Source organism: Sarcophilus harrisii, chromosome 3 (assembly GCF_902635505.1).
Source record: "Sarcophilus harrisii chromosome 3, mSarHar1.11, whole genome shotgun sequence".
Taxonomy (NCBI): domain Eukaryota; kingdom Metazoa; phylum Chordata; class Mammalia; order Dasyuromorphia; family Dasyuridae; genus Sarcophilus; species Sarcophilus harrisii.
The window spans coordinates 119,340,166-119,364,354 of NC_045428.1; the positions used below are offsets into that span (position 1 = coordinate 119,340,166).

General features: G+C 30.5%; 1 protein-coding gene across 2 annotated transcripts in view; it reads right to left on the reverse strand.

Moving 5' to 3' along the window:
- Positions 1 to 24,189, reverse strand: part of MYCBP2 (MYC binding protein 2) — a 312,149-nt gene that overhangs the window by 158,569 nt on the left and 129,391 nt on the right. For both annotated transcript variants that reach the window (XM_031958523.1, XM_031958522.1), the window contains 9 exons: positions 20,292 to 20,411; positions 18,532 to 18,613; positions 13,200 to 13,317; positions 10,640 to 10,844; positions 9,153 to 9,306; positions 6,200 to 6,375; positions 2,771 to 2,896; positions 2,554 to 2,681; positions 1,436 to 1,527 (listed from right to left, as the gene is read on the reverse strand). In XM_031958523.1, the coding sequence (XP_031814383.1) occupies positions 1,436 to 1,527; positions 2,554 to 2,681; positions 2,771 to 2,896; positions 6,200 to 6,375; positions 9,153 to 9,306; positions 10,640 to 10,844; positions 13,200 to 13,317; positions 18,532 to 18,613; positions 20,292 to 20,411 (1,201 nt within the window). The remainder of the gene's footprint in view (positions 1 to 1,435; positions 1,528 to 2,553; positions 2,682 to 2,770; positions 2,897 to 6,199; positions 6,376 to 9,152; positions 9,307 to 10,639; positions 10,845 to 13,199; positions 13,318 to 18,531; positions 18,614 to 20,291; positions 20,412 to 24,189) is intronic.

Here is a 24,189-nt window from a genome sequence, read left to right on the forward strand (position 1 = left end):
GTTGTTTACATGTTGTCTCTCCCACTAGATTGTGAGTTACTTGAGAACAAGGACTTTCTTTTATCTTTCTTTAATACTTAGCAGAGTGAAACATAGTAGGCACTTAATAAATGTTTATTGCTTGAAAAATATCTATTGTAACTTTTTTGGTTATAGCTGAAAAAATTAAATCTCACTCACATATGTAATTAGAAAAGTGAAGTTTTTTTTTTTTAAATAATATGTCTTAGTATTATGAAAATAATTTTGACATTTCAAAGGCCCTGTAAGGGGCTGAAAGATCCCTTAGAGTCCTCATATTATACTTTTGGAAACTGCTGCTCTATAGCAGTGTTAAACTTTTTCCACTTGCAACCACATTTTGCCTGTGAAATTTTTCATGTGATTCCAGGTGCACAAGCATATAAAAACAGTTATACAAATGAAATATTTAATGACAATAAATCATAATCTCTTGACCATCAATCGCATTCAGTTATGAAAACTCATGTGGGCTCGTGAGCCACAGTTTAAAAAGTTAGGCTTTATACCAGGAGTCCTCAAACTTTTAAAATAGGGGCCAGTTCACTGTCCCTCAGACTGTTGGAGGGCCGGACTATAGTAAAAACAAAAACTTTGTTTTGTGAGCCTTTAAATAAAGAAACTTCACAGCCTTGGGGGAGGGGGATAAACGTCCTCAGCTGCCACATCTGGCCCACGGCCGTAGTTTGAGGACCCCTGCCTATACTATCTTGTTTGGTGAGCTCTTCATCTCTAAACAGATGATTTCTCCAACTGTATATCCAGATTTAATTTATCTTCTGACTCTAATTTCACATCATCAACTGTTTTTTTAAAATCTCAAACTGGGTATATTGTTGGAATTTTAAACTCAGTATAATCAAACAGAATCATTACCTTCATTTAAAGTTTAAAAATTTCACCAAACCTTATTTCTTTTCCCACCTTTCTTATTACTATGTCTATCCTCCCAAGCACCCAAGTTATAAATAACCTCAGTGTTACCCTTGCTGCCTTAAACATACTTTGTTCACATGTCCAATTCATGTCAAGTTTTATTCCTTTCTATCTATTCATAAAGCCACTATATTGATGAAGAATCTTATCACTCCACAACTGAATTATTGCAACATATATATGGTAGCTTTATGAGTAACATATTGTTTGTTATAAAGAAGGGATTCATTTTGATTTACTTTTGATATGGCATTGGCCAAAACATAATTTAACTGAATATTTTAAAAAAACATTTCTATTTTCTTTCTGAAATTTATGAATAAAATATACTAAATATAATTTTATATTTTCTGCTTAAAATATTAAGCTTAAATATTTAGCAGAAATTTAAAATGATTAAAGTTATTATAAAATTAGAGCTTATTAATCTCATTACATAATTTTAAAGTAGTTATAAAGACAATAAAAAATCAAGTACCTAGCAGCACAATCATATGCCAAGACATCAGTCTCTGCAAGAAGATCACCATCAGTTTCATGATCTCCTCCATCTGGACCCAATTCAAACAACTAAGAGAAAGGATAAATGTTGATTTTTATCTCAGCAATCAGGCATTTATATTCAAACTTTCATTCTTTATTTGCTAAAAAGTAAAAATATTAAGCACTATGAAGGTAAAATTCAAGTAGAACTTATTTTCCAGAAGCTTACATTTAAATTGAAAAACACAACATGTCAAAATATCACATTAAAAAAAAAACACTGAATATTTATGATTTTTCAATTTTAATTTTTCTTATATTGTAAGTCCTTATATATGAGCAGACATTTATTGTTGAACAACAATATCTAAAGGAGGTGAGAATCCTTTCCAAGCCTACTTCATCTTGGAGTATTTCCAAAGAAATAATTGATATTTCCAAGGAAATAATTGATATAAAGAGCTTGACTAAAAAAGTAATAGAATGAAGAAGATGGAACTTAGAATGAGAAAAATGCTTACAAAGAGGCATGAGGTTGGCAATTAGAATTAGAGGTTGGGAAAATATTTTCTTGAGCATATATAGTCAGGTGGCAAATAAGAAAAAAGGTCACAATGATAATGACATAAGCAGTCTAGAAAAATAATTTTAAATTTAAAGTGAAGAGGTTGAACTTGATATAAGGATGAATTAACTAATGGAAAAACTTTTGAAATAGAAAAGAATATGAAAAATGACCTTATTTCTGTGAGTTGTAGGAAGGTATCTACAAGTAGGTTGCATAAAAGAAATATTTTTAAGGATTTCCTCAAATAAAAAAGCAGCATAATACAGTGTAATGATGGTATGCTAGAAAACAATAGAAACAGCTTACTAGGTTACAGTATGATAAAGAGAAATAAGTCTCATTTTGAGCAACCATTATGTAACTTAAGAGGTAAGAGGACAAAGCTGGAACAAAAGTAGCTATAATAATGGCCTTTATTAGCAGGATGATCAAGAATACTGGTTTCACATAAACTTTTTTTCTACACTCTTTTATATGATAGTAACAACTAGATCAAAAATTCATATTTTTTCAAGATAAAAGAAAAGAATCATTCAATAGATTACCTTTATTTTGGCAGTATATTCTCCTCTACCTCCAAAAAGGCCAAGACCACCCAGTAAAATATCAGTGTCAGCACTGAAACGAATTGCTTCAACTGAATGAGCAGAGTAACCCCAGCCTCCTCCATGACCTACAGAGCAGAAAGGATTTGATTGTTTAATGATAATGATTCAAATTTACAGGGAAAATTTACTTTTCAAGAAATATAAACATACATACTTTCAAATCTGTTCACCACACTATAATCTTCTTTGGAGTAAACTTTCATTACTGCTTGAGTCTCTTCCTCTGTACTTGCTACACCCATTTTTAAATCCTGCATGGCTGCCAATGTATCAAGACAACCTGAAACAAAATGAAGAAAGTAATATTCAAGTGCTGTAAAATGAAATTCTTAACAAGACTGGTGCTTAAAAGAAATCTGGTAACTTTTTTTTTTTTTTAAATTAAAGCTTTATATTTTTCAAAATATATGTGTGGACAATTCTTCAACATTACCTCTTGCAAAACCCTGTGTTCCAATCCCCCCCCGACCCTTCTCCATTCCCTTCTCTAGATGACAAGTAGTCCAATATATGTTAAATATGGTAGAAATATATGTTAAATCCAATATGTGCATACATATTTATATAATTATCATGCTGCAAAGGAAAAAAAAGAGAAGCAAAATAAAATGCAAGTAAACAACAACTAGAAAAGTGAGAATGCTATGTTGTAGTCCACACTCAGTTTCCACAATCCTCTCTCTGGGTGTAAATGGCTCTTTTCATCACTGAACAATTGGAGTTGAAGAGAGCCATGTCCATCAAAATTGATCATGGTATAGTCCTGTTGTTGCCGTGTACAATGATCTCCTAGTTCTGCTCATTTCCCTCAGCATCAGTTCATGTAACTCTCTCCAGGACTCTCTGAAATTATCCTGCTGATCGTTTCTTACAAAACAATAATATTCCATAACATTCATATACCACAATTTACCCAACCATTCTCCAATTGATGGGCATCCTCTCAGTTTCCAGTTTCTAGCCACTACAAAAATGGCTGCGACATTTTTGCACATGTGGGTCTCTTTCTCTCCTTTAGATCTCTTTGGGATATAAGACCAGTAGAAACACTGCTGGGTCAAAGGGTATGCACAGTTTGATAACTTTATGAGCATAGTTCCATGTTGTTCTCCAGAACTGGATCCGTTTCCACCAACAATGTATAAGTGCCCCAGTTTTCCCACATTCCCTCCAACATTTATCATTATCTTTTCCTGTCATCTTAGCCAATCTGTATAGTGATATCTCAGAGTTGTCTTAATTTGCATTTCTCTGATCAATAATGATTTACAGCACCTTTTCATGTGACTACAAATAGTTTCAATTTCTTTCTCTGAAAATTGTCTGTTTATATCCTTTGACCATTTATCAATTGGAGAATGGCTTGAATTCTTGCAAATTTGAGTCAATTCTCAATATATTTTAGAAATCAGGCCTTTATCAGAACCTCTGAATGTAAAAATGTTTTCTAGGCCAGCTGGATGACACAGTGAATAGAGTACCAGCTCTGACATTAGGAGGACCTGAGTTCAAATCTGGCCTCAGATATTTAACACTTTCTGGCCACGTGACCCTAGGCAAGTCACTTAATCCCAGTTGCCTTAGCAAAAAAAAAAAAAAAAAAAAAAGTCTTCCCAATTTATTGTTTCCCTTCTAATCTTGTCTGCATTAGTTTTGTTTGTACAAAACTTTTTTTTAACTTAATATAATCAAAATTATCTATTTTATGATCAATAATGATTTCTAGTTCTTCTTTGCTCACAAATTCCTTCCTCCTCCACAGATCTGAGAGGTAAACTATCCTATGTTCTTCAAATTTGTTTATAATATCATTCTTTATGTCTAAGTCATGAACCCATTTAAGCCTTATCTTGATATATAGTGTTAAGTGTGGGTAAATTCCTAGTTTCTGCCATACTAGTTTCTAATTTTCCCAACAATTTTTGTCACATAGTGAGTTCTTATGCCAAAACCTGGGGTCTTTGGGTTTGTCAAATGCTACACTGCTATAGTTATTGACTATTTTGTTCTGTGAACCTAACCTATTCCATTGATCAACTTCTCTATTTCTTAGCCAATACCAAATGGTTTTGGTGACCACTGCTTTATAACATAGTTTTAGATCTGGTACAGCTAAGCCACTTTCATTTGTATTTTTTTTCCCCATTAATTCCCTTGAAATTCTTGACCTTTTGTTCTTCCAGATGAATTTTGTTCTTATTTTTTCTATGTCAGTAAAAATAGTTTCTTAGGAGTCTAATTTGTATAGCACTAAATAAATAAATTAGTTTAGGCATCATTGTCATCTTTATTATTTTACTCGACCTATCCAAGAGCACTTGATATTTTCCCAATTGGTTAGATCTGACTTTGTGTGGAAAGTGTTTTGTAATTTTGCTCATATAGTTCCTGACTTTCCCTTGGCAGGTAGATTCCCAAATATTTTATACTATCAACAGTTATTTTAAATGGAATTTCTCTTTGTATCTCTTGCTGTTGGATTTTGTTAGTGATGTATAAAAATGATGATGATTTATGTGGATTTATTTTGTATCCTGCAACTTTGCTAAAGTTGTGGATTATTTCTAATAGCTTTTTACTTGACTTTTTGGGTTCTCTAAGTATACTACCATATCTGTTGCAAAGAGTGATAATTTGATTTCCTCATTACTTACTCTAATTCTTTTAGTCTCTTTTTCTTCTCATTGTCAAAGCTAGCATTTCTAATCCAATAATGAGTAGTAAAGGTGACAGTAGGTCACCTTGTTTCACCCCTGATCTTATTGGGAATGGTTCCAGTTTATCTCCATTACACATGATGCTTACTAATGCTTACTTAAATAGATGCTACTAACTCTTTTAAGGAAAAGTCCATTTATTCTTATATTTTCTAGTGTTTTTAATAGGAATGGATGTTGGATTTTATCAAATGCTTTTTCTGTATCTATTGAGATAATCATATGGTTTTTATTAGCTTGGTTATTGATATAGTCAATTACGCTAATAGTTTTCCTAATATTGAACCAGTTCTGCATTCTGGTATCCTCCAAGTAAATCCTACTTGGTCATGGTATATTATCCTGGGGATGACTTTCTGTAATCTCTTTGCTAATATTTTATTTAAGATTTTGGCATCAATATTCATTAGGGAAATTGGTCTGTAATTTTCTTTCTCTGTTTTCGTCCTACCTGGTTTAGGTATCAGTACCATGTTTGTATTATAAAAGGAGTTTAGTAGGAGTCCTTCTTTCCCTATAGAAATGTGGTAATTTAAAAGAAATCAAGAAAAGAGAAATATACTCAATGTGTACAAAATAGATCTATTAGAGTTTCAATGGCTCAACAGGAAGGCTGCTCAAGTAAAAATCTACCCTTGCTTAAGACAACATAATCAGGAAGCTATAATTTGCATGTGCCTTTATTCTTTTAAGATTAAACTTAATGGAGGAGGTACTCTATGACTCTTATGATAGTACCTAGTACAAATGCTTTTTAACAACAACAACAAAAAAACCCATAAACTATATATCTCCCTATGCTCAGAAAGTAAAACCAGAGTAGCTAAAGAAATTTAACTAAGTGACAATCTTAAATCCTTACTCACCAAGGATGTGCAAAGCTGCATGAGACCTAGTTGTAAGAGCTCTTGATCCTGTAGGCAAAGCAAGTTCTGGGCTCAGTATGCTACATCTTGATTGCATGTCTGGTGCAGAAGGAAGAAGCCTGGAATCTGCAACCACAGCATTGTAGCACCACAATTCTCTAGCATTTGGTCGAAACCTGAAAAACAAAAATAATTAAAGAATTTTAGAAATTATCTGGCTTACAAAAAAAATTCATGAAACATTTAACTAACATAAAATGTATAATATATAAATGAAATATGTAATATAGATGTAATAAAGATTATAGTTATGCAAAATGACTTTCAAATCTGAAAAACTAGATATTAGCTATGATTATTAATAAGAACTTGAAACACATATAAAAAATATAATTTGGTAGAAGACCACAAAAAGAACCTATAGAGGAAACTGTCAAGCATTAAAAAACATATACACTACTAATTCACTTGCTGTTTTGTTTTTAAGAGATTGAGAACAGTTTTTTGAAGGTATTATATAGCAAAAAGAACATGGGTTTTTCCAGAAGACATGGGCTCTAGCCCCAGCTTTGTCTATAAGCTGTAAGACCTTACTAAATCACTTACCATCATTGGATCTCAGTTTCTTCATTTGGAAAAATGAAGAAATTAGATTTACAAAATCATAGAAAAGCATTCTGTGTAACTATGATTTTCATACCAACTTTGTCTAAATAGAATCTTATCTTTTTTTTTTTTTTTTTTTTTTTTTTTTTTTTGCTGAGGCAATTGGGGCTAAGTGACTTGCTCAGCATCACACAGATAGGAAGTGTTAAGTATCTGAGACCAGTGAACTCAAGTCTTCCTGACTTCAGGGCTGGTGCTCTAGCTACTGTACCACCTAGCTGTCCCTTTATATATTTCTTTATTAAATGTGCCTACCAAAGCACAAATTACCTCTACAACATTAATGACAATAATTGTCCAGACTGCTAGAATACAACCAATGACAAGAAAGTCACTACTTACTGAGGTAGCCAATTCCATTTTAGGAAAGTTTGGATTTTATGAAAATTCTTTCTTAAAATAGCAAGTCTGTCTCCCTATAATTTCACCTACTGATTCTATTTTTCCTTTGGGGCTAAACCAATAGGAATCCCATTAAAAGCTGGTTTGACTGTTAAATCAAAATCTCCTCTCCTGAATCTTTTCTTCTACTGGCTTAATGTCCTTCATTCCTTAAATTAAGTACTTCTTAAAGTCTATTTTCCAGGGTCTATAAGGTCAAAACTATTTTCATAACAAAATTAAAACGCTTTAATTTCCAACATGATAAATATTGATAGATATAACCCATAAAAACAAAACCTCTGTAGAGTATAGAATTTTTAGGAATATAAAGAGTGTATTGAAATCAAAAAGTTTGAGAATAGTTACCATGATCTTCATGACATAATTTTAAGTGATAATGACTTGAACACAAGTGATCTACTCAGTTGACACTATAGCAGGATCTCATCTACTTTGTTCTCTGATTATACTCCTAAGACCGCATTAGCTCTTTTTGGTGGCAACTACTAATACTGTTGTCTTACATTGTGCTTCTAGACTCATAAATCCCAGATGTCTTTTTTTTTTTTTTTTTTGCATCCTCTATTTCTAGTCTATGTCCCTTTTTCTATACCTGCAAGGGATAAGTTTTTGTATGTAAGTGCTATTAAAAAAAGAGAGAACATAAATCAATCCCTAGTAAATTTTCCTATATTAAACATGACTGTTTAACAGAGACTTTCATAGTATTATTCTCAGTAGAAAAGATGTCTTCAGTTTGATACCTATATGCAGTCAAGTATTTCAACCATTTCAAAATTTTCATTATTGCTATTATTATTATTATTTAGTCCTCATCTACATTTTCTCTACAAGTCTTCCCTTTTTTTTTTGGGGGGGGGGGAAGGAGACACAATTAAATGATTTGCCAGGGTTCACACAGTTAACTAGGTGTTTGAGGATAGATCTGAACTCAAGTCCTCTTGGCTCTAGGGTCAGTGCTCTATTCACTATGCCAACTAGTTGACCCCTCTACAGGTCTTTTAAAACGATATTTCTTTTTCAAAATTCTAAGTAAGCTCCTATATGGCAATACTCAATTCCCAACATACAATTCTCTAAGAGGTCTTTGCAATATCTACTTAATTACAAAAGATCAAAATCAACTTAAGTTAGAACTATGCATTCTGAACAAGAAAAAAGTTATTGACCACCTACAATTATAAATATTATTTTCAAAAACAGAAGGAAATGCCATAGTTAATTACCAAGTATGATAAAAAGTGATTATAGTTAGCAATTTAGTGAAAGAAATAAAATTTTCATGGTATTATCTTTTCCTAATGTCTTCATATTAAGTCAAGTGAAAATCACTAGCAATAAATTAATCAACAAAATAGATTAAATCAATCTGTTCCAGGTGGTAGGGACATAAATACAAAGTATCCTTGTCTTCCCTCAAGGAATTTACAGCTTAATGAGGGGAAGACAACTCACTATAAGAAAATGTAGGACTTATACAAAAACAAAGTGGATTTGGGATGACAATACTAACTGCCTTCAGGAATCAGAAGAATCCTCCAAAGTAGCTAAACTTAAATGTAATAAAGGGTTACAATAACAAGAGACTTGAAAGGGAAAACATTTTAGGCCTGTGCATAGACATGGAAATGGCGGACAGAAACTTTTGAATAGACAGTAAATAGGTCAGTTTGGAAGGAAGATAGAGTGAGGAAAAGATGAAAATGTATAATCAACTTTGAAGCCAGACTGTAAAGGCCTTTAAATAAAAAACTAGAAGAATTTGTATTTAAATTTGTAGCAACAGGGGAAAAACTAAAGTTTCTGGAAAAATAGAATGAAAAGTTTCTAAGAAAATGCATATTAAATACACAGTGATTTATGAACATAGGAAGTAACCTACCTCCAAATAACATCATAAACAGGATCAAGACATACACCAAACCCTTGCAGATCCTCCTGTTCAGAATCATTAAATGTCTTACAGCTTCCATCTACTTTATTTATCAGGAGACATTTAAATGGAGGAGGCTCCGATATGGAAGCAGGGATTAAGCCTTGAAAAAGGGGGGTGAGGGGGATGATTTTAAACAGAGAAACAAATGTAAGAAATATATTAGTAGAATGATAAATAAAACAAAAATAAAAAAGCATCCCAGACTCATAACTCCTTTCCATCTAAGTAACCACAAAGGAAAGATTATATGACTGAGCTGTTTAACCTCCTTGTATTACAAAGAACATCTCTCTTGGTTTCTGTAACATTCTCCTTTGCCAGTCTGCTTTTTATTATTTCTCTATATTATCAATCTCCCTGATTAATATCTTCAAATATTGCCTCTGCATATAACTCAGTTGACTCCAATCTTTCTCACAGCTCTAAAATCTCATTTGGAACTCTCTGTTCAACATCTCCCCTGAAGAGTTGGCCAACATCTCAAGTTCAACATATCCAAAATAGTACTTGTCACTTCCTCATACCTGCCCCTCTTATTACTCCTCCATTTATGTTGATGACACTACATTTTTTCCCCAGTCTTTTACTCTTAAAACTCAGAATTATCTTTGAATATTCTCATTTCCTAACATATTCTGCTCCCCAAATTCAATCAATTTTGATTCCTAAATATTTTCCATATTTATTCTTTTACATTTATCTCTATTGCTACCATCCTTGTTCAAGCTCTAATTAGTTCCTACATGGGTTGTTGTAACTGCTAATTGATTTCTCTACTGTCCATTTTAACTTATATACTGTTTTAAAGACATATCTGCATCATTTCCCTATACCAGTAGTCCCCTAGTGCTTATGTGTAAGCTATTTGTCTTGGCATTAAAGCCCTTAACTAGTTTATGGTATTATGACCATATGAATATAAAATTTTAATATTAATAAAACCTGGTAATATTTCATTTAATATGGCTTTAAAAATGTCACTTAAGCCAATTATTGATTCCTTCATATGTATAATTAACTATTATTCAGAGAATCTACTCATTCTCACACATAACCTATTTACTACAAGGGAAGTAGTAACCCAACTTTCAAATGATCTTTTTACAGAGCTCAAAGAGCCCTTTGTTTATGTTTTATCATATCCTATTATGGATTTTAAGCATGTGTAAGCTAGTTTATAAAATACTGTAGTCTTTGGAGTTCTTACCCTCTCATCTTTCCATTTCATCTACATCTTAGCAACTTCCTTTCACTTCCTTCCATCTAAAGAACAAGCAGAAAGTTAAGAGGACAATTTGTCTATAACCCATACTTGCCTCAGTTGCTTCATGCTCATCTCTCTACCTTTCAAGTAGAATGTAAAAATTTTTATAGTGTTCTACAGATCATTTATACCAAGATTAGACCTAATTTTTTTTGGCTCTTTATTTTACCTATTATGTGTCTGCTGGCAAAAATCTCTGATGTAGCAAGTACATGGGAGTTGATAAGTGCTTCATCAATGCGCAAGAAAGTTTGGTCCCCGCTTGCTCCAATCCAAGTAGCCTTGCGTCCATATTTTGATCCAATATTGGGCATGGAAGCAGGTTTTGCATTCCAATAAGGCATATCCAAAATTGGTCTGCCAAGTTGTCCTTTCTAAACAGGTTGGAAAACAGTAATAATAACATTAAATAGAATAAAATGTAACAAGAGTAGTATATACATATAATGTACATATATATATATATATATATATAAACAAAAATATAACATCCAGTTGATCACTAATATGTACTTTGCATTTCAAGTTTTCGTGAAATTTTATTCAATTTTATATAGTTTATTCTCTTTAGGAAATTAATCAATGATCTCTTGAAAATATCTCAAAACTATAGCCAAATAAGGATAAATCTCAGCAAGCTATTTCTAAAATATGCTTCTTTCTAAAAATAAGCCATAAATATTTTTCAAAGTAAAAAGTTTAATAAAGCTATATCTTAAAAATAACTTGTAGTCATTTATTTGCTCTTTTAATAAATAATACTGACATTACAAAAAGATAATGAACCTATTAACACATTAAAGATCATTAAGATAATTTACATACAGAAAACAAAATCTTTGAACCAGCATTTAATAGTGAATGTAGCACAGATTTTAATTACATTTCTGTAAAAAAAAAAGAATCAATATTTGTTTTAAGCAACTTTTGCTAAAAATAAAATAGGAATGATGGCTAAAAAGCAATTTAAAATGATTAATTTTTCTTTTATTTTAATCCTTGTTATTGATATACTTTGTTTCCTTCATTGTTGTTTCCTACAACCTGACTGAACTCTCCTATGAAAAAGGACACTTTTAAAAAATCTGATAGAGAAAATGCATATAATATCTGTTCTAAGAGTCTTCCCTCAACTCCTTACCCTGAGAAAGGATGTAACACAGGACATTTTTTAAAATGTCATATCACTTTTTACATATTTATGTGTATGTTCACAATTTAGTTATGTTTCTATTTTAAGAGTGAAAGAAAAGCACTTTCCAATTATGACATGGAATGAGGAAAAGGGGAAGGTTAAAGCTGAAAAAGTATTAAATAAAAATTTGTCCACTTAGGGAGTACAGTAAGATTAGAGAAGTAGGAGGTTAGCAAGCTATGTTTCTTTCCAAACTCAAAATGTTGATTTCTCTATCCTTTGCCAATCCCTTACAATGAAGTCACCACTGTACCATACATCCAGAATATCATAGCATACATGCAAAATATCATAATCTCTTAAGAACTGCACAGCTAATGACAAAACAATAACAGGACTAGAAGAGCAGCTTGGTCATCTATCCTTGGTTCTCTTTTGTTTCATGGGAAGGAATAGCAAGTATTCAGAGACACAGTAAAAACATTCAATATTTACTCAAAGAACAAATAATTTGCATAGCAAAACTACTTGTTTCTACATTTCAACAAATTTATTTTTTATTTTTAACAATTAAAAAAAAAATTCGAGTTCCAAACTCTCAAAACTTTTCTGCCCCTTTCCCACTCAATGAAAAGCCTATATATAAGCCTGAAGAGCCCCCTTATTTTTAAAGTTGCAAAAGTCAGCACTGAAAAGTTGACCACTGAATAAAATGTGTTTCACTTTGAAATACAATATTTTTTTTTGGTGGACTTTTTTCCCCTTTCCTTTCCTATTCTTTTCTTTCTTTCTTTCTTTTTTAAACCAAGATACATATGTTTTTCTTAAGCTATTAAATTTTCTTTATCTGCATACCAGTCAAATGATGGCTAAGATTCAGATTTTGGCTCTACCTAACTCACAAAATAGATGACATAAAACTAGATAATTAAGGATTAAACTTATCTTTCTCTTTCATTTGATGATTGTCAAGATAATAAAACAGGGTAAAACAGTTCTAAATAGCTGTATAGTATCATTATACAATGTTCTCTTACCTTCCTTTCCCTAAATTCTAACCTTCAACAGAGAAATGAAAACTATTTGTAAATGTTACAAATTCTGGCAAATGCCCCACCACCCTTTTAAGTATTCATAATATTCCAGCTTTTAATATAATCAATGTGTCAACTTTTTTCCCCTAAAAAAATTTATGATAAAAATATAATTACTAATAATTTAGGGAAGAAAATACCTTTTATTTGAAAGACAGTTTGCTAAAAGGCCATGAGATATAATAAATACTTCTAACTATAATAATCAATATTGATCCACTGAGGTGACAATATTTTCACTTAGAAAAAATCCATTATTATTAAACTAATCTATTAAACGTACATAAAACATTTTATTTTTACACCAGACTATGGAGATAATTTAATATCTACATATTAATATGTGGATTATTTATTAATATTTATATAATATTAATTAATGTAATACTTATATATTATATATATGATAATTAACATAATAAAATAATATGGAGATAATAAAATAAAAAATAATTTAAAGACATAATGAATTATTACAATAGAGTTTGACAATTCCTTACAGAGAAACTTCCAAATGTGAAGACTTGTCCATCCATTAAAAGTATTGCCGTGTGGTTACTGCCTGCAGTGACTTGTGTACTAGGACCTGGCAAAGCTTGTACTAAAGTAGGACATCCCCTACATTTAAAAATAAAGCATAAAAAATTTAGAGTTAATTTTTAGCAACCTCTAATAAAATTCACTTTATTAAATTAAGAACCTAAATAAAATTATGGAGTGAGAAAAAATTCACTTTATTAAATTAAATTAAGAACCTAAATAAAATTATGGAGTGAGAAAAAAATGGCAAAGATACTACAATATTTCCAGTATTTATGATTCTAATGATACCAGAAGGAAATCAGATGAGTTATTTTTAGGGAAGCAATCAAGGTTAAGTGACTTGCCCAGAAACACACAGTTAGTACAAGTCTGAGGCATTTTTAAATTCAAGTCCTCCTGATTCTAGGGAGGGTAGTCTATCCACTGTGCCAACTAACTGCCCCAGAGATGAGGTATTTTTTAAAGACAGCTTAATTTAGTTGATTAACCTTAAATGATCCAAAAAGGTCAAGGCTACGCCTATATTTTACAGCTGGAAAATTCATTTACAGAAGTAATCAATACTATGAGAAAACATAAGAATCATTCAAATTCTTCTATGATACTTTCTCTGTTAAATAATTTCATTGTAATTTTAAACTTCAAAGAGTCTTTTCCAAAATATGAGATGGTATTACTCTCTTGTATTGTTTAGAAAATGAACATCACATAATAAGGAAGTTTTGCTTCCAAGATACTACAAAGTGGTCTTGGAAACAATTATATTTCTTTTTTCATATTTAAGTCAAAATATGAACAAAATCCGTATGGAAATGAATGACATGTAAACTAAAGAAATATGGAAAGAATTTAAAGATTAAAAAGAGTTTAATAACAAATTTTGCTTCTTATTCTAGCATTAACAGGGTTATAAAAACATTCATTAGTAGATAATTATTTCATGTAGCATACTCTGCTAAAGATTGAAAACAAATGCTATGTAAAAGCTACGTAACCTACTGAAAGTAAAGTTCAATGTCATTTTCGTCTTCTTAAATTTCTGTATGGTATCTCACACTACTAAATTACCACTTTTGTTTATGTTCATTAATTTCTCAATTGGTTTTTAAATTTTCCCAGTTCTCTTTCTAATACTCTTTCCTTCACTGGTTTCAATTAATGTATAACATAATTTAATACCATCTTCTCAAACAGACTGCTCCATCTATAATCCTTACCTTTGATCTTTCATTGCCTACAAACATATCCATGTTTGCCACATTCTCTAAAAACTCATTTGTTCTATCCTTTCCTATGGATTATCATCCTGAGAGAAAAGATTATTTCTCTCTTGTATTTAATAATTAAATATCGAATTAGGATCAAGGCCCTTCCCCTTTTCTATTTCCTCATTTATAAATCAGCTTGATTAGATTATAGACTACCCTGAGTGCAAGGCTCATAATAGTGGTAAAAACTCAGATCTCTTCAAAGGTTAGGTGAATTGATAGATTATGGCCCATTTTGTTTTATTTAGACATGTCTGGAAAAATGTGGACTCTCTCTTTTGTTGGATGGGTGATATGGAGATAGATTATCTTTGACCAAAATTGAGTGATCAAAGTCATGTACTCCCATTCCTTCATTAGAACAGGTCAATTTCTCATTATCATATTCCTTTTCTCATTACTTTTAACCAATCAGAGTTGATTTCCACCCTCAGAAAACCTATTCTTTCATGGGCACATAAATGTTGAATTAATGAAGGCTTTTTGGTTTAAGAGAGATGGACAAATAATTACCATTTTGTTAATGACATATTAGCATTATTAATATAATGATTAATTACCCAGAAACTATGTCTCTCAATTTTTTTATATATCACAATCCTTTATCTCTCTTCCTTTTTGTTGCTAAACTCCATAGAAAGCCATCTAATACAGGGCTGCTTAAATGTTTCCCACTTGCGGCACTTTTTCCCTGAGAAATTTTTACGTGACCCTGGGTATAAAGATATATAAAATAGGCATACAAATCAAACAATAACTGATAATAAATCATAAAGAAATCTATTTTTAAACAATTCTTTGGTATACATATAATTTTTACCACTTATTAAAGATGAAAGCAAATTTGCATACTAATGAGGATATACTTATTTATTTTTAAGAAGGAATTAATCTGAGCAGAATACTTGATACCTTTCACTACTACCAAAATTATTTGCACACATTTAGTTATGTGACCCAATCTGGGGTAGAAACCCAGAGTTTAAGAAGCTTTTTATCTAACTGATGCTTCAATTTCCACTTCTCATTCTTTTCTCATTTCTCTGTAGTCTGGCTTCCCATCTCACCACTTGGCTAAAACTAATTTTTCCAAAGTTACTAATAATCTCTTAATTGCCAATTTGATATTCTTTTTTCAACCGTCATTCTCAAACTTTCTGTAGTCGTTGACACTGTTATTCATCCTCTTTTCCTTGATACTTTCTTCTTTATTCATCCTCTTTTCCTTGATACGTTCTTCTTTTTAAGTTTTCATCTACTCTCTCCTAATTTTCTGACCACTCCTTTCAAGTCCTTTCAAGATTTTAATGCAAGTTATACCCACTAATTGTCCTAAGGCTTTCTAATAGACACTCTTTTATACTTGGCAATCTTGGTCATCTCATCAACTCTTATAGATTCAATGATTATTTCTATGCTAATGATTATCACATTTATTTGAAAAGCCTTAATCTTTCTGTTGACCTCCAGTTTTCCATCTCTAAATGCTTATTTGTCAACTCCAACTCAACATGTCCAAAACTGAACTCATTTCCCTCCCTTCCCCCAAATGCTCTCCTATTCCTAACTTCCTTATTTCTCTTGAAATCTGCTGTTTCTGAAATCTACCTGTTGTTTCTACGTGTAATAATTTGTCACCAGCTGGTCTACTTGGTTTACTTCTCTTATCATCACCTTCATTATGTCCTGCTCAGGGTAAACTGTTTTTTTCTAGGTCATTAAAATAGTTTTTGGGAAGTCTGATTGGTATAGCGCTAAATAAATAGATTACTTTAGGTAGTATTGTCATCTTTATTATTTGCTCGCCCAATCCAAGAGCATTTAATATTTTTCCAGTTAGTTAGATCAGACTTAATTTGTATGGAAAGTGTTTTGTAGTTTTGCTCATAAAGTTTCTGATTTTCCCTTGGCAGATAGATTCCTAAATATTTTATACTATCAGTAGTTACTTTAAGTGGGATTTCTCTTTGTAACTCTGACTGTTGGATTTTGTTAGTGATATATAAGAATGCTGATGACTTATGTGGGTTTATTTTATAACCAGCAACTTTGCTAAAATTGTGGATTATTTCTAATAACTTTTTAGTAGAATCTCTGGGGTTCTCTAAGTATACCATCATATCATCAGCAAAGAATGATAATTTGGTTTCCTCATTGCTTATTCTTATTCCTTTAATAGCTTTCTCAGTTCTTATTGCCAAAGCTAGCATTTCTAATACAATATTAAATAGTAACGGTGATAGTGGGCAACCTTGTTTCACTCCAGATCTTATTGGGAATGGTTGCAGTTTGTCTCCATTACATATTATGCTTACTGATGGTTTTAAATAGATGCTGCTGATTATTTTAAGGAAAAGTCCATCTATTCCTATACTCTCAAGTGTTTTTAATAGGAATGGATGTTGGATTTTGTCAAATGCTTTTTCTGCATCTATTGAGATGATCATATGGTTTTTGTTAATTTGGTTATTAACATGGCCAATTATATTGATAGTTTTCCTAATATGCTCAGGGTAAACTCATCTTCATCAGAAAACTTATCATCATGATGATTGCTTCAGCTTTGCTATTTATACTTCATCAGTACCCTCAATTACTTCTGTTACTCTAGTTGTAGCATAAAACAAAAAATTCCTTCCATAGCCTCCCTTTATAAAGGGCTCAATATCCTAGGCATTTCTATGTTTGCCATTAGTAAGTCTGCTCGGCTCATAATTCATTATCACCTTCATGAGGCCCCCTCACCATTTTCCCTTTTCAGTTTCTGTTTGTGTACTATCTTTCTCCATTAGACCAACAATTCTCTGAGACCTGGGGCTTTCTTTTTTCTTATTTGTACACCCACTGCTTAGCACATTGACTGTACACTTAATAAGTGTTTCTCACATTATATTATAATTATATATATATATATATTCTCATGTTATATTATAATTATATATATATATATTCTCACGTTATATTATAATTTTATATATATATATTATCCAAATGTATAAACATCACCATTTTCCATCAAAAGCACTGTAATCTATCTATCTATATTCTCACATCATATTATAATTATCACTCTTTGGATATGTCTTGTATTCCACATTTTGGCTCATGCTATTCAAGATGCCTAGAATATGTTCTTTCTTCTTTGAAGCTAATGAATATCCTTCTCTGATCCCAGCAGCTGGAAGTGATCTTTTCTATAATTGATTTTATAATAGTTTGTGCTCCTCTCATGCACTTAACATATTCTACTCTGTTATGCTTGTGTTTCATATAAAATCACTATTTATTATGTTGTTTTTTGAGGGAACAGTGTCTAATTCATCATTTTAACATCCTGACAATCCAGAAGACTGAGTTGTATAACCAGTGTTTAACAAAAGAAGACTTGTCTTCAAAGACTTAGAATCTAATTTAATAAAAATGAATTAAGAAGCTTGAAATGTCAATTTATCATCAAAGTGAGTGAGACCTAAGTCCTTTCTCTAAATAATATAGGAAAAGAGTAGAGTAAGGTTTAAGAGAGATGTTTAAAGGGAGAGATATTGAAAAGAAAAAAATATGAAAAGTAGAAAGGGTAATGATAAATTAATAAAATTTTCATAAATTACTCATATTGTGTGTGTGGGGAATCCTTATAGCATCTTTAGCAATTCAAGTGGCACAATTTATTAATACAATCACAGACTAAAATTTTCCTTTAATATATCTCTTCCTATACCATAATAACTTGAAATAGATTTAAAATCTAGGTAGTTGTCAAATGTGTAACTAGACTCAATTTTGTCAGCACTTTTTTAAAGAGGGAGTCTAGACCTGTGATTTCTTAAAGGTTGAGATATTACCTGTAAAACTATCCAGTAAACAACTATTGTTGCCTCCCCAAATTAGCATTTAATATATTAAACTTTGAACTTACTAATTAAAAATTACTAAAAAAGAAAAATATGCTGACTATGCAGTTTTGAGAATATAGAAAACTTTACAAAAACATGATTTCCATTTCCATATTGTTAAAGATTACCTGGAATTAACATCTCCATGTCCCAGCTGCCCATGCTGTCCATATCCAAATGTATAAACATCACCATTTTCCATCAAAACCACTGTAATCAAAATATAATTTTTTAGTTTTTCTTTAATGAATCACAATCTCATTCCTGTGTTTCAAAAAGTTATGTGATTTATTGCTAGAATGATCTAGAAGGTTAGAGGAAATTGGGAAAATTAAATGGGATTATAATAATTATTTATCTATGGTTTATTACATATATTTTTAGTTCTATTTCTGCAGAACTTTTCTCAAGAAATAAAGTCTAATTTTTTACATATATACTTTATACAATATATACTTTATATACATTATATGTATGTTATATACAGTATACTTTATATACATTTTACATAATATATATACTTTGTAAATATCATTTAGTAGACATCTTCCTCTAATAATTAAACTAATGTCTCCACATCAACATCGTAAAACGAAGTTATTAAATAGATACTTTTAAAGCAATAATATTGGACAAATCAACTATCTCACTAAAATACTAAACTAGCTCTGAGTAAACAGAAATTAATTAACCACTTTAGAAAATTAGGGTTGGTTTATTGTACTTTTCTATTTAACCTATTTGAATATTAATTAGGATATATAACATATCCTAAATAGGATATATATGTACGTGTGTGTGTATAAAGTAGGATATATGTATGTGTGTGTGTATGTATATATACATATATATAATACAATATACATACATATACATATATATACTATATATAATATATATTATATATATTAAAAAATATGGAATTGAAAAAGATAACTTTAGAGATCATTTAATTTGTCAGTATAAAATGGGGGAAATTAAAGCTTAGAATAGTAATTGCAAATTAAAAGCAAATGGTATGACTAGAATCCAAGTATGTGAATTTTTTTTGGTGCTTTTCCTTTGAAACATACCATATATGATAAATCTTACTATAAAAATGCTTCCTTATATATTAGTAATACTTTATAGTTTCATCTGATCCTCATCCTATTTTGAAGATGATTTTTCCTTTAGGAATTAACAAGAGCAGTGCAGAGATTGTAAATAAAACAAAATGAAGACTACCTCTTTTTCTTTCCCAATTGTTTTTATTCATGCAAAACACTATAACTCCTTAATATTATAACTTCTGATCCTGAACCTTAGGGAAGAAGAATATTCAAAGTGAAATACCAAAGAACCTGGAAAAAAGTTCAGATAGTGTTGAGCAGAAAACAAAGCATAAAGGGAACTCCAAGACAAGTATAAAGGTAAGGCAAGTTAGGCTGTTTTTTGTAGAAACATCACTGAGTCAGAAAAGCTTATCTCAAATAATGGATTTCCCAAAAACTAGATAAATAATTTGAAATAAATTAACTACTTTGTACATTAGTTTCCTCAGTTTTAAAATAAAAGAAATGGCTTACATCTGTAATATCCCTTCCAGACTTAAACGTATTGTTCTATATGCACAAATAAGGAAAATGAGACTATATTATAAGTTTTATAATTATAGATTATAAAAGATTATAAAAAGATCAGATGAACATTATATAGCTACCAAGTGGGCAGAGGAAGGACCTGAAGTTAGCTCTTCTAAACCCAAACTTCAGTTTGTGCTACATTTTGCTGATGCTACATGTTTTCAAACTCTTGATTTTTGACAGTTAAATCTTAACATGTGTTAAAACTAATTCACTACAATTTTTAAATATTTTAATGTGGCTATCAGAATGGTTGTGTTTACCTGAATGATGAAATCCACAGCTGACTTGCACTGCCCGAAGCTCACAATCAAAACGGACAGAGCCTGGAGGATATGTTGTGATTTTACTTGCATCCTTCTCTCCTCTTTCTCCACTTCCATCTGTAATTATTGCAATATTTAACTAAGCCAGTAGTCATATTCAAAAACAAAATTTAAAATAGTAACTAGGAAAAAGTAGGAGACAAAATGTTATAAAAAAGAATAGAAAAGCAAGAAGAATCTGCAGTTGTTAGAAGTAATAGCTCAACAATCTACCTGCAACAAAGCAATTTTAGAAAGGTATATGTTATACTTATTTGTAAATCACTAAATCATTAGGAATATAGAATTCTGAATCAGTTAAAGTTAAGAACTACTAATGTAGACAGTTATGCAATTTAGAAAAGTCATTAATAAAAAATAGTCAAATATAAACTATAATAAATTTGAAATATAAATAATTCATGTTAAAATTATACACCAAGCCATTGAATAATTACATTCTAAAGTAGTTGAACTATGTATTATCAGTTAATATAACTAAAATTCCCAATGAAAAGCAATCAGATCTCCTAGAGAGAACTTTTATATTTTGTGGCCAAAATACTAAAACCAATTACTTAAATATTTATTTTCAAAGAATTGAATATTTTCATAAAGTATATCTCTTCTCCACTCATCTCTTCCCCAATATCACCATCACTCTATCCAATCAAATCCTTTTCTATGCCTTTCCCCTCTTCTTATTATATTAGAATTAACCATCAACATTTTTTCCATTCTTTCTTTCATTACTACTTCTGCCCTTCTCTGTGCCTTATCTTTTCACCCCTTTCTTTTATTTTCCCTCTCCTCTTTTTTCCCTTTTCCCTCCTATTTGATTTTATTCTCCTTCTTCTCTGACCTCCATTTACATATCAGGTTCTCTTCTCAGGTTCTCTAATTACTGCTTTGTGAATATTCCTATATTCAAACTTTAGGACCAAAAATGATTCCATGATATGGAGTATTTATGCAGAAACTGATAATAATAATTGAATCAAGAAATCACTTTCTATCTTCTCATAATAATCTAAAATATTTCAACTAGTCATTTTCAGAAAAAAAGTTTTGACTGTTACTGTTTACATTATATTCAATGCACTTATAAAACTGAAAAGAACTAGAAATAGTCAAATGGTCAATCCTGTTATGTTTTGAAAGGTTAAATTATCCAAAAAATTACCTTTCACATACAAAAAAATATATTCAATTTTAACCAATCTCCATTTCAATTTGCTTTTCATTTATTTGGCATATCCACTGTCCCCACCTGTATTATAAAATGGGGAAAAGTCAAGATCTTTTATGCCAACTTTTTCCTTTTTTTCCCCCCTCTAATAATCACAAATAGTGATGACAAATACTGACTTTCTCTAGATTAAGAGCATTAGAGCAGTAAAACCTCACTAATTCGGAATGGAAGGGGCCTTTTTTTAACTCTATGAAAAATTTAAATCTCTGAATAACAAAAAACTTGAAGTTTTAATATGGTCAAGTACAGTATGTGTTATAAACTAATTGACACAAATAAGTTAAATTAGGTTAACAAAACTACAACTCAAAATGGGCCTATGTTATGTAATAATGTATCATAAACATAAAAGTCCTTTAACATACAAGAATTAACTGCTGGACCCAGAAGTTGGAGGCACGTTGAAGGAATCCTTAATTTCTTGAGCCCTTGGTTTGAAAAGCTATTGATTTTAGACTGGATTCCCTTTATAAGTATCACCCTGAAAATTCACAGAGGAAGAAATTATTTTGAATTTTTTATTTTAAAAAATCACATATATTGTATGAATTATCATCAATTCTGAATTAGTGAGAGGTTTTACTATAATATTATAAGACTATGCTAAACGTTTTAGATCAAACTGTCAAACTATATCTGCATGAGCCAAAACATTTTTTAAAAAACGTCAATAATTTTGTTTTACTTTACCCAGAATAAATTGTTTTTTTGTTTGTTTTCATCTTTGTTCATTGAATGAAAGAGCTGAATAGGAAAAAAAAATGTGGGTAAAAATGGAAAAAAGTAGTTCAAAAGAGAACTGGATTGGGGAATCAAATGAAGAAATTTTATAAATATATTATCTTTTGCACTATAAAATTATTTAAATACCAAAAAGAGGTCTGTTTATATTTGGCAACACAAATTGCTTTCATATAATTTTATATATGGTAACAGTAAAAATCTTTACTTAAATCTACTCTGATTTCTGAATTGACTTTCTTTCCTTTATCTGGAAATTAAAGCTGACATATAATACCTCAAAGTGGAAATTGGACATCAAAAACAGTCAACTATGGAATTATTTTGGAAAAAAAAAGTAGACTTTAGTGTAACTAGAAGAGTTGTTATGTAAGATACACTATTGTATAGTTTATGATTTATAAATATAATTTATAAATTTATAAATATAAGTTGTATAGTTTATAATATTTTTCAAGTATAAATAGCCCTCTTTACTTATCTATATGTAATTTGTCAATAGTATTATAATTTTTAAAAAAGGGCTTTATTGTCATCAAATGGACTTCAATCATTTATTTAAATATTACATTTATGGTATTATAAAAATTTTAAATGGCTAAAATTCCTACTATTTAAAAATTTACAATAAAGTAATTGTTCATAGCAGGGTAGAAAGATTCAAAATGGTTCATTTTATGTGTGTGAATAAAGAAGTCAGGAATCAAAAATTAAAATTTATGAAAATAAGATTTCTTTAACTGACTATGGTAAAGTGGTAAATAAGCAATTAGTATTTTTTTAAAGTATTAAGAAAAAGGAGCATAAAATAAAAGACTGGATAGTTTCCAAAGTGAATAAACAATAACTCTTAAAAACTCTAGGGATTAACCACTTAGTTATGTATACAGCATCATAAACTTCAATTAGAAAAAGTCACAATTATCTCTCTGATGCCAAACAAAAATCCCCCATTCCCTTCCATTACTTCCTTGAATATTCCATTCAAGACAGCCGATTTCATTTTTGGATGGTTCTGGTTTTGAGAAGATCTTCCCCCATGATGAACCAAAAGTACTTTTCTTAAGTTTAATAATACAAGCCTGTGAGACAGGTAGTACAAATAATACCATCAGCAATATTAAAGATGGGGATCCTAAGGCTCAGGCATCCTAAGTGATTGCCAAGAAACATAAGACTAGCAAGGTCAGATTCAAGATTCAAACTCATGTCTCCTGACTAAATGAAAATCCAGACATCTACTTATAAAAGCACATTTCCTTCTCTCAATTATCAGTTAATTTCATTTTTGCCTCCTGGAGATAATTTTAATGAGTTATTTAAATACTTTGAAGCAATTACAGCTTCTTACCTCATTTTCTCTTTTCTAAGCTAAATATCACTAGTTCCTTTAGTAAATTCTTAGATAACATGATTTTAAGATTATGCTTTGTCTTCTGAAAACTCATTATATTCTGTTAATGTGTTCTCTACAAGGTGTGGCTAGTATAGTATACTTAGTATAGTATAGTATATACTTAAGATGAAAGCCGACTAGTGCAGTAAATGGAGAAACTATTATTTCTCTTATCCCATATTTATATTTCTATTAACTAGGCCTAAAAGAACAATTGGCTTCTTGTCAGTATTGCTGATTTATATTTGACTTGTATCAGCATAAATTGAGACTTTTCTGCATAAGTTTTTGTTAGGCCCGATTTCAGCCTAGAATTGAGATATTTTGTTGAATTTAAGAATTTATATTTATTCCTATTATATTGCATGTTAGTTTTGGCATATTGTTTCAAATAATTTAGGCCAAAATTCTTTCATGAAACATTATGCATCATTATTAGTTTTGTGCTGAGTATTTAATAGTTGTGT